The sequence below is a fragment of the Dromiciops gliroides genome, chromosome 5, assembly GCF_019393635.1.
Source record: "Dromiciops gliroides isolate mDroGli1 chromosome 5, mDroGli1.pri, whole genome shotgun sequence".
Classification (NCBI taxonomy): domain Eukaryota; kingdom Metazoa; phylum Chordata; class Mammalia; order Microbiotheria; family Microbiotheriidae; genus Dromiciops; species Dromiciops gliroides.
In genome coordinates this window covers 278,278,433-278,294,702 of record NC_057865.1, presented here as the reverse complement: position 1 = coordinate 278,294,702, position 16,270 = coordinate 278,278,433, and the positions used below count along the sequence as shown (strand labels likewise).

General features: G+C 40.9%; 1 protein-coding gene across 1 annotated transcript in view; it reads left to right on the top strand.

Annotated features, from left to right (window-relative positions):
- Window positions 1-16,270, top strand: part of LOC122729044 (sodium-coupled monocarboxylate transporter 1-like) — a 42,036-nt gene that overhangs the window by 5,353 nt on the left and 20,413 nt on the right. Inside the window, exons 3-6 of the mRNA XM_043967710.1 lie at window positions 554-605; window positions 6,877-6,944; window positions 8,406-8,560; window positions 11,629-11,769. Of these exons, the coding sequence (XP_043823645.1) occupies window positions 554-605; window positions 6,877-6,944; window positions 8,406-8,560; window positions 11,629-11,769 (416 nt within the window). The remainder of the gene's footprint in view (window positions 1-553; window positions 606-6,876; window positions 6,945-8,405; window positions 8,561-11,628; window positions 11,770-16,270) is intronic.

Genomic DNA, 16,270 nt, shown 5'->3' with positions numbered 1-16,270 from the left:
CCCCATTTGGAGTTTTCTTTGAAGAGATCCTAGAGTGGTTTGCCATTTCCTTCTCCAGTTCATTTTACACATTAGGAGACTGAAGCTAAAAGGATGAAGTGACTTGCCCAGGGTCACACAGCTAAGTGTGTGAGGCCAGATTTGAATTCAGGTCTTCCTGACTCCAGGCCTGGCAGGTCTATCCACTGCGCCACCTACCCGCCCTCATCTGTAAAGTGGAGATAATAATAGCCCTTACCCTATAGGGTTGTGGCAAGAATTACATGGGACAAATATGTCTGTCATTTTGCAAGCCTTAAAGCACTATTTAAATGCTACCAATTATTATTAAATATAAAATCCATCAAATGCATGGATTAAATATTGGGTTTATGCAGAGTCTAATTGTGCTGAAGAAGAGATTGGGCTGACATGGAACTCTTCCCTCCTCACCCAAAAACTATAGTGCAGTGGACCAGGGGATTTGAATGCCAAGTGGGCTGTGATTAACAAGTTCTTTTGTATTTGGTACTTTGATGTTTACATTTCATGCTCTTGCTTTATTTTTTCCTAGTTTCTGTACACTGGAGTTGTCATTTATGCCCCAGCTCTTGCTATGAATCAAGGTAAATCTTTGCATGGTGAATGGTGTTACTTGTGGTCATTTCTTGATGAATTCAATTATCTCTTGGGCATGGGGGGGGGAATGGGCCGGTATAGCACCAAGATGGAGGTGAGCTTTTCGTGACCTTCATGGGTTCCTAGGAACCTAGAAAAAGACCAAAGTCTCATAGATGTGGTGCTAGAAAGGACCTTTTTTGTTGACTCTTTGTGACCCCGTTTGGCAAAGATACTGGAATGGTTTGTCATTTCCTTTTTCTGCCTCATTTTATAGATGAGGAAATGGAGGCAAACAGGGTTAAGTGACTTGTCTAGGGTCATGCATCTAGTAAATGTCTGAGGCTAGATTTGAACTCGGGAAGATGGATCTTCCTATCTCCAGGCTTGGTGCTCTCTACCCATTGCTCCACCCACCTGCCCCTGGAGTGAGAATACTCTAGAGGAATTCCTGGAGGAGGGTCTAGAATGCTGACTGTATGGGTGACCTGAATTTCCTCTTAAAGAGGTAGGAGAGGAACCAACCAATCAGGGGGAGGGGTTAGAGGGGCAGAGGGTACTTCCAGGGTGAAGTTTGGGTTGGAGATAGAACTTCCAGAGGGAAAAGATAACACAGGGTAAAACAAAGTGATTAGTCTAGATGAGAGCAAAAGGTCCTTGGAGATTACAAGTTCATCCATTACAGGTAAGTAAATTGAAGCCCAGCAAGGTTAACTTACTGGCGCTAGGTCACAGGGGAAGCTAGGTGGTATAGTGTATGGAGTGCCAGCCCCCCAGTCAGGACAACCTGAGTTCAAATCCAACCTCAGCTACTTACTCCATGTGAGACCCTGGGCAAGTCACTTCACCCATTTGCCTCAGTTGCCTCATCTGTAGAGAGAGTTGGAGAAGGAAATGACAAACTGCTCCAGTATCTCTGCCAAGAAAACCCCAAACAGAGTCATGGCAAGTGGGACTTAACTAAGATCATAGGTTTATATCCCCCCTTTTACAGATGAATAAATTTCGGCCCAAAGAGGTTAATTTACTGGCCCTACTTACATCCTAGGACAATAGACTTGAAGCTGGAAGGAACGTCAGAGGTCATCTAGTACACAACCCCACTCCCATTTTGCACAAGAGGAAGCTAAAAGATCATCTGTTTAAGAATCTCATGAAAATTCTAATTCCAAAATAAAACAGACTAGGGGACTTCACGTTTGAAAGACTAGAAAAGGATTCCAGTGGTTATCACTGTGCTTTTAATTGAACAGTGAAACAAAGCCTTGGTCTCTGGGCTGATCTCAATAATAGATATAGTAATGCTTATCACCTGGCATTGAGAGAGCACCTTGGGATCATTGCTAAAAACCAACCTTGAAATTTCCCAATTTTTATAATCGACATAATAATACTGTGCACCAGGTGTTATAAAAGTACTTTAGGATTCCTGTAAGCATGGAATTTTGTGTATTTAAAATGCTGTCCTAGGGGGCAGCTAGGTGGTACAGTGGATAAAGCAGCGGGCCCTGGATTCAGTAGGACCTGAGTTCAAATCTGGCCTGAAACACTTGACACTTACTAGCTGTGTGACCCTGGGCAAGTCACTTCACCCTCATTGCCCTGCCAAAAAAAAAAAAACCCAAAAAACCAAACCAAAACAAAAAACAAAAAAAATAAAATGCTGTCCTAGACAGAATGCTCTGAGTGCCCCATCCCATTGTCAGGAAGTGCCAACAGTGACTTAGTTTCGCTCTTTTTGTGAATTCCTAATTGTTAGAAGTAGTCTTCATAAATCACCCATTTGTAAGTTCAACATTTTAGGTTTAATTTAGGTTTAAATATAATCCTAAAACTAACTTGAATTTGTTAAGATATGCAGACTCTATTCTCACTATTCCCCAAGTCACCAAATTAGGGGCTTAAGAGGGTTTGGAAGGGTAGGAAAGGTGAATTTTGGCTACTAGAAAAACACCAGTGTTTTGTACCTTGTGACTCAGGAATGTTAAGCTTCTAGCTTCTTTCTTACAATGACTCAAGCTTAGGTAAGACCAAGAAACATTTCAGGAGGGTGAACACAGTGATGGCCAAATACAATGGTAAGTGCTTGAGAAATATCTGATGCTTGATTGCAGTGTGGGGCAGTGGCCACTGTACTGACTTTACCTTAAAAGGACCTGGGCTGGAGTTGAATCCTGCTATTTGCTATTTCTGTGACCCTGGACAAGTCATTTCAATCAGTTTCCTCATCTCTAAAATGAAAGGGTTGAGCTAGAGAACTCTAAGATAAAAATCCAATTATGATCATGTATGGACATGAGTAAGACATTTTTTAAAAAAATTAACATTTTATTCCCTTCTCCAATTACATGTAAAAAAAATTTTTTTAATATTCCTTTTTTTGTTGTTGTTTGTTTTGAGTTCCAAAATCTATCCCACCCTCCCCACCTCACCTCCCTGAGACAGTAAACAATCTGATATAGGTTATACATGTGCAGTCATGTAAAAGATTTCCATGTTAGTCATTTTGTGGAAGAAAATAAACAAAAAAGAAAGAGAAAGTGAAAAATAGTTTGCTTTGGTCTGTATTCAGACACCATCAGTTCTTTCTCTGGAGGTGGATAGTATTTTTCATCAAGAGTACTTTGGGATTGTCTTGGACGATTGTATTGCTGAGAAGAGCTGAGTCATTCCCAATTGTTCATCTTACAATATTGCTGTTAGGGTGTACAATGTTCTCCTGGTTCTGCTCACTTCTTTGAATAAGACATTGTAAATATGGGGATGTTTCACAAAGGTCACCTAGTCAACCTGTGCCTGATCAGGCATCTCCCCACCCCCAACACACATGAGAAGTAGGCTGCATGAAGGCTTCTAGTGAGGAGAAAACCACTATTTCTGCAAGCTGGCTCTGATTAAATTACAGGTCATGGGATCATAGGGTCTAGAAGGAGGAGAAACAAGAAATCATCTGCCCTAACCCTTTCATTTTATAAGTGAGGAAACTGGGGATCTTAGAAGTTAATTGTCTTGCTCTTGGCCACACAGGTGGGTTTTGATAACCTGGTTTCTCTCACTCAAAGTCTATTGTTCTTTTCCTGATTAAATGGTGCCTTGAAGAAAGGGAGAACTGGGGTGGAATTCTCCTGCAGATGGACCTGGACAGCTCCTGTCCATGGACAGACTAAGGACCCTCTGAACCTCAGGGTTCTCATCTGTTAAATGGGCATAATAATACACAAAGTATTTAATGTGAAGGGTTGTCTGAGGATCAAATGAGACACTGTAAGGTGTTTTTTGATCCCCAAAATGCTGTGTGAATATCAGTTAGTATTAGAGAAAGAAAATTCTTCTCATCTTGAGTTCAGATGATAATCCTTCTGGGACAAATCCCTATCCTGCTTCTTTTTCTTCTTTAATGTACTGCAGGTTTTATTACTCAAGTGGATAAATTAGTGCTTTTTCTTTTTGGTAGTTGAATAAAAGTATTCAAATATAAGCTCCCCCTCTAGAGATTCACTGAAAGGACCTGTAATTCAAGTCCTTTAGCTGACAAGATGATCACCTCATCCTGTTCCCATATGGCTTTCATCTCCTTGGCCAAGTCTCCACACTTTAAAACCTTGTCATTCTGGAGGGCAGCTAGGTGGCGCAGTGGATAGAGCACCGGCCCTGGAATCAGGAGTACCTGAGTTCAAATCCGACCTCAGACACTTAACACTTACTTGCTGTGTGACCCTGGGCAAGTCACTTAACCCCAATTGCATCACTAAAAAAACCAAAACAAAACAAAAAAAACCCTTGTCATTCCCTGTAACTTGGAAATTAGAAAAAGGAAGATGGCATTTAAAAAAAAATGTTATCTGAGAGATTGTGAGCAAGTCTGGCGTGTGATATGGTCCAATCAGTTCCAGTATAGTTTATTGGTTGGGTTCCGTATTTGTGGTATGGGGACCCATCATCCTTCAGTCCATGAAAGACAGTTTCTTTTATTATATATAGAATGTATAATTCGAGCTACAAGGTCATATTTTATTGGGCATTTTGTAGGTGCTGAATTTTTCTACCCTTCTTGTTTTTCATCCTCTGCTTCCTCCTCCTCCTTTTCTTCTTTCTTCTCCTCCTTCTTCTTGCCATCCTTTTTCTTCAGGTTCCCTCATTCAGTGGTATATTTTACTTGCATGCATTTGTAAAGCCTCATGGCTTGCCCTCAGATGCCTTCTCCTCATGGCAGAGTTTTCCTACAGTAACTCTCCAGCAGGTGGCGTCACTCTCATTTATAATATTCTTCTCTTTCAGCATTTTTCTTTGGCCTTTGAGCCTTTTCACAGGTTGCTTCTCTAATCCCCTTCCTTTGCTAGTTTGCTAAATGTATAGCCGTCATATTCTAACAAAGTCTGTAACATCATCCCTTCAGTGCTATCTACATTAATGGAAGGAGAGAGAACACACTTGTATAAGATCTATCCTTTCTCAACATCCAGCTTAAGTGACACCAAATGGTCCGAGCACTTTGCTTATGTGTAATATACATATATATTCCATTCATGATTCTTCTGGGATTAGTTTTCTTGTCTTCATATCGCTATATTGCTATGGTTTATATCGCTTTTCTATCTGTTTCTATCTTGTAATCAGAGGGTTCTAAACTATGACACTCCAGCTGATATAGGAAAGACATTTTTGAACCCTGTCCCTCTTACTAAGTTGTGGCCTTGTTTGAGATATTGTGATAATATAGCTCCTGGACTATATGCTGTTAAGTACTGGCTATGGAAAAAGATTGATCTTGGTGGAAGTGGGAAATGACACATTTTAGCAACTATTTTTAATACTTCACATAAATACACCATGTCCCAAAGGAGTGGAAGCGTTCTAAGAGCCTTTTAATCTACCAGAAAGGTGGTGATAATCTGCCCTCCAGTTGTGGGTACCCTAGGTAACAACATGGTCAAGATTTATGCCTCAGTTCCATCACAAGGACTAGGTTATTGGAATACTAGGGATGGATACTCAAGGGGTCACCGAAAAGGCTTGATGCCAAATGCTAGCTTCTGTGAACATAGTTTCCTGCTGTAGTCTGCCTTAGATGATTCAAACATAAAAAAAGAGAATGTTTGGGATAACATGGTTGGTAGAGGAGGCAGAAACCTTAGAGCATATGTACCCCAACTCCTTGATCATACACATGAGGTAACTGAATTATTGTTTTAGATAGGAGGCTGTTAGGGAATGAGGACAAAGTCTTTTTAACTCTATCTTTTTTTTTGGAGTAAATTTATCGGGAAGTCTGAATGTTTACTGTCTTTCCTCCACTCTTGGCTCCGCCCCCTATTTTTATTTTTTGGTGAGGCAATTGGGGTTAAGTGACTTGCCCAGGGTCACACAGCTAGTAAATGTCAAGTGTCTGAGGCCAGATTTGAACTCAGGTCCTCTTGAATCCAGGGCCAGTGCTTTATCCACAGTGCCACCTAGCTGCCCCCTCAATCTATCTCATGCTCAGGATCATAGGATTTCTTTCTTTTCTTTTTTTTTTTTTTTGGTGAGGCAGTTGGGGTTAAGTGACTTGCTCAGGGTCACACAGCTAGTAAGTGTAAAGTGTCTGAGGCCGGATTTGAAGTCAGATCCTCCTGACTCCAGGGCAGATGCTCTATCCACTGTGCCACCTAGCTGTCCCAGGATCATAGGATTTCAATATAGGATTTTAGAGATGGTGCATTGGAAGAAGCACTGGTATCAAAGGAAATGCCTTCAAATCCTAACTCTGATAAAGATTTCCAATTATGTGACCTCATGGGCAATTCTTTTGTAAAATTCAGGTCTTAGACAAGGTGATCTTTCTTGGGTTCCTTGAAGTTGTAAATGCTGTAATCTTGGAGGTCATCTGATCTAACCCCTTCATTTTACAAAGGAGGGAGGAGAGTATTAAAGAGGTAACAGTGACTTGCCCCCACTCCCAAAAGTACTGGAACCCTGATTTAAGGCCAAGCCCTTTCAATCCAGATTAAAAGATCTCTCCACTGAAGCTGCATTTGTTTTGTGAAACCTTCCTGAAGTCCAGAATGTCTTTTTTTTTTTTTTTTGGTGAGGCAATGAGGGTTAAGTGACTTGCCCAGGGTCACACAGCTAGTAAGTGTCAAGTGTCTGAGGCTGGATTTGAACTCAGGTCCTCCTGAATCCAAGGCCAGTGCTTTATCCCCTGCACCACCTAGCTGCTCCCCAGAATGTCATTTTTGAGAAGGTGCTGGAATGTACATATTTCATGGGAATGAGTTTGTTTTTCCTTTTTTTTTTCTGCAGCCACGGGGCTCAACCTGTGGGGAATAATCATTGCCACTGGAGTGGTCTGCACCTTCTACAGCTCAATGGTATGGTAGAGCCTCGCTGATTTCTTAAGCAGTTATCCCTTTCACATCATGACTTACCCCATTGCAGTTTCGATATATTGTGTTTTGGCATAAGAAATTGAATGGGAATTGGGGGGGGGGATTGTGGAAGCCACAGATGACACAAAAAGGTCAGCATGACACAAAAAAGTTTTGAAACTCAGAAACCCATAGAATATATGTATAGTATTGTATAATATCAACATATCTTTTTTTTTTTTTTTAGTGAGGCAATTGGGGTTAAGTGACTTGCCCAGGGTCACACAGCTAGTAAGTGTTAAGTGTCTAAGGCCGGATTTGAACTCAGGTCCTCCTGAATCCAGGGCCGGTGCTCTATCCACTGGGCCACCTAGCTGACCTCCTTTTTTTTATCAACATATCTTTTAAACCATAATAATTCAGACTTCTTCTCTGGTACAACAGGAGGGCCCAAAAATTTTATGCAGATTTTCCAAATTGCAGGTGTGCTGCTTCCCTAACCCCTGCAATGTGGAAGGTATAACTATTTCTCACTGACTTGGTTACATTTGAAGGTTTCCTGTGCAAACATCATATCTTCTACTTCTCTAGGTAAACCTGAAGGGTATCCATAGGGAAATACTGTGGTAAAAACCAGCTTATATTCCCTCCTCAGGTTTCTTTGTTTATTTTTGGTGACGCTAGCAGGAAGAGAACATTCACATTCTTTTCAATGGGAGAAAGTATTTTAGATACAAGTACTTAAAAGTTTGTTATGCACAGACTTGAAAGAATGCTGGGGTATATTTTCCTAGAAAGAATTAGTCATATAGGATTCCCCTTCAATTTGGACTCAGAAGACTTGGGTAAAAACCCTTCCTCTGCCTCTTACTTACCACTTGTGTGTCCTTAGGAGGGTTGTATAACCTCTCTGGGCTCTAGTTTCATCATTTACAGAATGAGAGTGACCTCAAAACTTTAAATCTATGATCCTGTGATGAGAATAGTAATATAATATAAATCAACAATGTGATTAATATAACATAAATATCATTTTGGTATCAAATTAGATACTACTATCTTATATATAATGGTATATTTATACGATGTAATGATATTATAACATATAATACATCATATCACATTACTTGATATGTTATATCACATGTAATATCTTTATACATTACAACATTATATTGTAGTATGACTTGCAATATCTTCATATATCACAATATTATGTGTATAGTATTACATATAACAATGTAGCATGTAAACATAGGTATTTATAGGCAGATGTGACATCCCATCATGCAATAGAATCACTTATGCTTATGTAGACACAGGCACACATATCACACATACACATACCCATTAACACATTTGTGTGCTACATCTGTTATAAATAATATCAGGTTATATATGTAATATGTTATGATGTTATATATATGATTTTATAACACAAAATATGATTCTTTTCCCCAAAAGGGTGGATTCAAAGCCGTTGTCTGGGTACATGTTTTCCAAGTTGGAATCAAGATGGCTGGATTTTTGTCGGTGATCATACAGGGTATTGTGGTTCAAGGTGGAATCAGCAATATCCTAAATGATTGCTATAATGGAGGAAGATTAAACTTCTGGAAGTAAGTTTCCATTTGCCTACTGGGCATGCATGTATGTTTCTGTCTATTCTCAAGGTAAATGTTGGGTTTTTTTTGGCACGGCCATGGGGGTTAAGTGACTTGCCCAGGGTCACACAGCTAGTAAGTTTCAAGTATCTGAGGCTGGATTTGAACTCAGGTGCTCCTGAATTCAGGGCTGGTGCTTTATCCACTGCACCACCTAGCTGCCCCAGGGTAAATGTTTAATAAAAACACAATACAATTTAAAAATAACATCAAGGATCGCATGTTATCCATCAGCAAGCACTTAGGAAGCATCCATTATACCAAGTCTTGTGCTTTGTCCCAGGGAAACAGGTATGAAAAGACTGAAAGAGGCTTCCCACAAGGACCTTAGATTCCATCAGGGGAGACATTCTAAATAGAAATATTGGCATGAAGGGTATAGATGACATGCTTTGGAACCCATCTTTCATTGGGGAATAGTGTAGGGGAAAGAAAATCACACTTGGAATTGAGATGGATTTAAGTTAAAAAACCACTTCTGACATTTGTTTGCTATGTGACTGTGGGCTCCTCACTTGACTTCTTTCTTGCTTAGTTTTTCCAGACATAAGAATGATAGTGTCTTGCAAGAGGCAGCATAATGTAGCAATTATAGGGTTAGCCTTGGAGGTATAAACGCCCTGGTACAAATTCTGCCTCTAATCCATTCAAGTGTGACCCCGGGCAAATCATTTAACTCCCCCCCCCCCCCATGACCCAGCCAACACCCTAAGGTTATGATTTACAGACGAGTTTTCATTCTGCATCAGTGGAAGGTATTTTCGTGTTGGAACTTTGTTACACTAAAGAAATCACAAGTCTCAACTTTAAAAAATATATCTCAGTCTGCATAATATTTTATTTTTTCTAGTTCCATGTAAAGATAATTTTCAAAATTTGTTTTTATGAGATTTCACGTTCCAAAATTTTCTCCCTCCCTCTCTTCCCTTCCTCCCGCCACAAGACAACAACCAATCTGATCAGAAATATCTCAGAATAATTATGGGAATCAAGTGAGAGCATGTATTGGAAACATTTGCAGACTTTAAATGTCATGGAAATGTCATCCATTGCCATTAGAAATATATTTAAGGGGCCAGCTAGGTGGCACAGTGGATAAAGCACCGGCCCTGGATTCAGGAGGCCCTGAGTTCAAATCCGGCCTCAGACACTTGACACTTACTAGCTGTGTGACCCTGGGCAAGTCACTTAATCCTCAATGCCCTGCAAAAAAAGGGGAAAAAAAAAGAAATGTATTTAAGAGGAAGACTGTTCTACTATGGAAAATCAGAAATAAATATCCTGGTGTTCTGGACAGCTTGTGGTAGAGCCGAGAGTCTTAGAGAGTTTTTTGTATTGTCTCCATTTCTCTGGAGGCAACCTGCTTAAGAAAGGCTGCTGATATTAGGGGTGTTCTGGTGGGATTTGGTCACAAGGTCCTTCCTCTCTCAAGGGAAAAGCTTCAGCAAAAAGGAAGCTTTTCCTTCAGGTACAGGTCATGTGGGTAGAGTTGAAGTGGAGGTGGGGGCACAGCGTGTGAGGGGATGGAGGCAAGATGGGCACACAAGGTAATTTTTTTTTTTTTTAGTGAGCAATTGGGGTTAAGTGACTTGCCCAGGGTCACACAGCTAGTAAGTGTTAAGTGTCTGAGGCCAGATTTGAACTCAGTTACTCCTGACTCCAGGACTGGTGCTCTATCCACTGCGCCACCTAGCTGCCCCACACAAGGTAATTTTAAAAAGCAGAATCCTATTAGAGTTCTGGGTCAATTGTTGTTTCTCCTTCCTTCTTGAAGAGGACCATGGCAGCAGAGTGATGTCTTATCTTGCAGTGAATTAGATTTAAGTGAGGGAGGGCTATGCAAGGTCACCAGCCTCACTCTCTCCTCCAGAGCCATCTGTGTCCAGTGGCAAGATATATATTAGGACGACTGGAGATGGCCCTGGTTGTTTAAGGCAATTGGGGTTAAGTGACTTGCCCAGGGTCACATATCTAGTAAGGGTCTGAGGTGAGATTTGAACTCAGGTCCTCCCAATTTCAGGGCCAGTACTCTATCCACTGTGCCACCTAGCTTGGCCAACAGGAAAGCATTGAAAGGAGTGGGGCATGGCCCTATGGATTGAGGCCTTTAAATTCTTCTCCTTGTGGTTCCAAGTCTTCTAGGGCAGTGCTGTCAAACTCAAGTGGAAACTGGGACCACTAAACCTACATATTAACTTAGAAAACTCACACATAAGGGAATATTTCTTATTTTTTTAAATTAACATTTTACATTAAAATCAAATAGGAACTACATCTTAATCTGGTTCTGACTGGATTTGGGAGTGTTGTGGGCCACATTTGGCTGCATATGTTTGACATAGCTCTTTTGTTTTGTTTTGGGGTTTTTTTTTGCAGGGCAATGAGGGTTAAGTGACTTGCCCAGGGTCACACAGCTAGTAGGTATCAATTGTCTGAGGTCGGCTTTGAACTCCGGTCTTCCTGAATCCAGAGCTGGTGCTTTATCCACTGCGCCACCTAGCTGCCCTAGGGATGGGATATTCTAATGGAAAATTCTGAAAACCCAAAGAGAAATAATTCTGATGCTTAGTAAAATGGGGAATTGTCTAAGAAATAGCCATTTTCAAGATTCACAGCATGTTGGAGCCAGAGGTTCCTTGAGGAGTTATCTAGCAAGAGCATCACAGTACAATCCCATCATTTGACAGATGAGGAAACTGAGTCCCAGAGAGTTAGTAACTTAGTAACTTGTCCCACATCACATAGGAAGTAAATGATGGAACCAGGGTTCAAACGCAGGTTTCAGTGTTCTTTACATTGTCACCCAGAACCTCTTCTAGGCCAAACCCCTTATTTTATAGAGAGGGAAACGGAGGGGTTATGACAGTTATGATTATTCATCTATAAAGACCAGGCTTTCTACCCTCATATCTCAGATTTTAGGGGGAAAACATTTTATTTCATTGACTTCAACGTGAGATCTTTGGGCAATGTTTGTTTCTTTCTGACAGTCTAACTTATTTCCTCTATTACTTGTCATTTAGCTTTGATCCCAGTCCTCTTCGAAGATACACCTTCTGGACAATCATCATTGGTGGGTCCATCACATGGCTCACCATCTTTGGTATCAACCCAGCTCAAGTCCAGAGGTACAATTCCTGCAAAAGCCGTTTCCATGCAAAAATGTAAGCCCAATTCCAGTATTGTGTATGTATCAGCACTCTTAAATGTCTTTTGGTTTTTATGAAAGACTTTATAGAATTATTTTTATTGAATCCTTTTAATATAATATGACATTATATAATATATATATATTTTAGGATATATTTGTATAGCATCTTTATATGTAATAATTTATAAACTAATAATGTTGATGAGGAACAGACAGTATGGCCTAATGGTTAGAAGACAAGCATTGGAGTCAGAGAGAACTGTTTGAATCTTGCTTCTGGCCTATACCAGTTGTGAGACAGTTTTTGACATATTCTGGGCAAATCATTTAACCTCCCAAGTCCTTAGGCAACTCTTTCTCTAAGGATAGCAAAAACACAGTTACAGGTACAATCCAGGTTTTACAAATGCAGAAACTGAGGTTCAGAGAAGTTGAGGGATTTGTTCAGGGTCACATAAGTAATAAGTGTCAGAGGTGGGATGGGATATAAGCACAGGTCTTCCAATAAGTCATTCAAGTAGCTGCCATAAGCTGGGGCAGCTAGATGGCACAGTGGACAGAGAGTTAAGCCTCGAATTAGGACTCATTTTCCTGAGTTCAAATCTGGATACAGATACTTATCAGCTGTGTGACCCTGGGCAAGTCATTTAACTCTTCATTTGCCTCAGTTTCCTCATCTGTAAAATGAGCTGGAGAAGGAAATGGCAAATTACTCCAGTACCTTTGCCAAGAAAATCCCAAATAGGGTCACCAAGAGTCAGACACAACTGAAATGACGACGCAACAATAAAATCACAAGCCAGGTACTATACTAAGCGATGTGATTACAAACACACAGAAAAAAATGAAAGTCTGTGTTCTAAAGGAGTTTGGAAATAACATGTACATATATGAGTATTTATCAAATAAATTTTATATAACACTAAGGTAGTTAATACAGTGTAGTTTGGGAGGGAGGTCACCAGCTTTCTGAAGGGATCAGGAAAGCTTTTGTTTGAAAGGTAGTGTTTGGTTTCCATCTTGAAGAAAGAGAGAAATTTTTAGAGGCAGAGAGTGAGTGCACCTGAGGTAAAGAAGCCAGCCAATGCAAAGAGGTATGGTGCTTTGGATGGGGATAAGGGAGATAAGGACAGTTTGTCTGGATTGTAGAGTTGGGGAAGGGAAGGGATAAATAAGCCTGGAAAGATGAAACGTGGGACCAGGTGGGAAAGGGCTTTAGAAACCAAACAGGAATTTCTATGCTAGCCTAGGGAAAGATAGAGGGCTGCATGCCATTATTGAGGAGGGGATATCTAATCTTAACCTAAAATTCCAGATCAGATCTGCCTTTAAGGAAAACCACTTTGGCAGCTATGTTGGGGATGGACTGGAGTGGGGAGAGCCTTGAGGCAGGAAGACCAATTAGGAGGCTGTGGCAATCATTTAGGGGAGAGTTGAAGATCTGGGTGAGTGGAGAGCCAGGGTGAGATGGGAGAGACATAGTGGAGGTAGAAATGGCAAGACTTGACAATTGATCGGCTATATGGGTTGAGGGAGAATGAGGAGTTGGGGGTGATGCTAGGGTAAGGAAGCAGGGAAGTTCAAGAGAAGCATTTGAGGGAAGCACTGGAAAGAGTACTGAAGTTGTCATCAGAGGACCTGGAATCAAATCCCAGCTCTGTTACTTGCTGCCTTAGTGACCTTGGGCAAGTTGGTTAATCTCTTTGGGCCTTGGTTTACTTATCTATAAAATGAGGGTATTGGAAAAGGTGAACTCTCAGGTCCCTTCCGGCTCTAGGGTTATGAAGCCATAATTGACCATGCTTCCCTCAAATAATGATGTTGATCTTCTATCATCCTAGGAATGGGGGATACAGAGTAAAATCAAGAGGGGCTCAGTCTCCAAGGAGCTAAGAGTCAAGTCAGCAAGGACATTTAAAGCACTTAGTATGTGCTTAACACTGAGGTTACAAATATAAGCAAATAGAAGGTTGGATACTGTGCTCAAAGCATTTATATTCTAATGGGGAAGGTAGGTGGCCCAGTGGTTAGAGTGCTGGGCCTGGAGTCAGGAAGACTCATCTTCATGAGTTCAAATCCAGCCTCAGGCACTTACTAGCTGGGTAAGTCACTCTACCCTGTTTGCCTCAGTTTCCTCATCTGTAAAATGAGCTGGAGAAAGAAAAGGCAAACCACTCCAGTATCTTTGCCAAGAAAATCCCAAGTTGTGTCATGAAGAGGCAGACACAACTGAAAAATGACCGAACAAGGGGATAATGCCCACTCCACACCCCTTGCCAACTCTGCAATCCAGTGAAATTGGATTCTACATTTTTATATAAAAGGTAGCTGAAAAACAAGTGGGTGGGTAATGGCAATAAGGGAAGAATGAGGGAAATGAAAAGTCAAATTATCCTAAAAGTGATAATCACCCAGCAGAATAGTACAGGTGATGTTATGAGTCTACGTATCAATGCCAAATGGATGGTAAAAACAGAAGATGCCCAGTTAGTTTAGAGGGAAGGACAGAATGCTGAGAGTGGCTTTTAGAAAGTTTCTTGGAGATGGAGGGATTGAAGGTAAATCTTAAAGCATGCTTAGTATTTGCCTTGGGGAAGAAGAGAGGAAGATCTGATCTCACGGGGAAATGATATGAATGAAAAAAAAAAACAAAGCCCAACCTGAACAAGGAAAATCTGTGTCTGCGAGAGTGTTACCAGATGGTTTTATGTAGAGCACATGTTTGAATAGAAGGAAATAAGATTGGTTGGGGCCAATTCATGGAGAACTTTGAATGCCAGGCAAAATTTGAAATTTATCCTGTACGTGAAGTTTGAGGAAGCTTATTCTTATCTGGTATAAAGGATTGAATTTGGGAGGAGGTGGGGGCAACTAGGTGGCACAGTGGATAGAGCACAGGCCCTGGATTCAGGAGGACCTGAGTTCAAATCTGGCCTCAGACACTTGACACTTACTAGCTGTGTGACCCTGGGCAAGTCACTTAACCCTCATTGCCCTGCAAAAAAAAGAAAAGAAAAGAAAAGAAAAGGATTTGGGAGGAAGATTGCCTCAGGGAGAGAGATAAGCTATTACAGTAGGCCTGGTGGTGGCTGAGGACTGGTAAGGAAGAAACTGTGAATCAAGTAAGCAAGCATTTATTAAATTAAGTTAAGTCAAGAAGCATTCATTAAACCCTTCCTATGTGTTAAGCACTGTGCTATGCCCTATAGATGCAAGGACTAAAACAATACAATTCTATTAATTAGCCAAGCAACGTCCACAGTTTTAAAGATATTTAAATACATATGAAGGATTTACCTACATTTATATAGATTTAGACTGTAAGCTTGTCGAGGGAAGGAACTGTTTTTCTTTTTTATTAATTGTATCCCCAGCACTTAGCACAATGCCTGATACATAGTAGGAGGCATTTAATACATGTTTATTAGATTGGATACAGAACATAACTGGGAGGAAGAGGTTACTAGGAGATGGGAAGTGGGTCAGGAAAACTCATGTAAGTTTTTTTTTTTTTGTCTTTTGTGTGTGTGTGTGTGTGTGTGTGTGAGGCAATGGGGGTTAAGTGACTTTCCCAGGGTCACACAGCTAGTGTCCAGTGTCTGAGGCCGGATTTGAACTCAAGTCCTCCCAAATCCAGGGCTGGTGCTCTACCCACTGCGCTATCTAGCTGCCCCTCATGTAATGTTTGAACTAAGCTTTGAAAGAAACTAGGGATTCTAAGAGACAGAAATGAGGAGGGAATGTATGCCAAACATGGGGATTGGACTATGTAAAGGGAGAGATGGGAGATAGAATATTATGTGTATGGAACAGAAAGAAGATCAGTTTGGCTGAAGCAAAGTATATATGAAGGGCAAGTGCTGGGGATACAAAGAAAGGCAAAGATAGTTCCTGCCCTCAAGAAGCTTACACTCTAATGGGGAAAAACAACACACAAAAAAGAAACTGAAAAGTGAGCATGATCGAGAGGTCTAGAGAAGTACAACTGGGTGGGAAATGAAGAGATGGCTGCCTGGTTGTTCACCTTAAAAGGAGACTCTGAGAGAGATCCTCTGCCCTCCATTTAGAGAGAAGGTGGGGCCCTAGGGGCAGAGAATATTGATGAGTAACATGTAGTAAGAATGAAAATTATCTTGAATCCAGACTCTGAAGGGCTTTAGATTTGATCCTACAAGCAATAGGAAGCCAGTGGAGTTGGTTGAGTAGGGATGATTCTCAAGTATTTGAATACTGATCAGATGGAAGGGGTGGGTCCAAAGTTTTAAAAGTGAGCAACTGGAGGAATCGTGATAACCACCCTAATGCTAGGGTAGATAATCACTTGTCACGTATGACGTAGTGGCAGTTTTTCTTGGGGTGTGAAGTGGGCTTATTGGCCACTGAGATTCCTTCTGACTCAAAAATTCTGTGATTCTGAGAACAATAGAGAAGGATCTGGAACAGAGGCAGGAGGCAAATCTGTATGGCATAGCATTATGAAAGTAAAAAAGTGAATTTTCATCACTCAATCCATC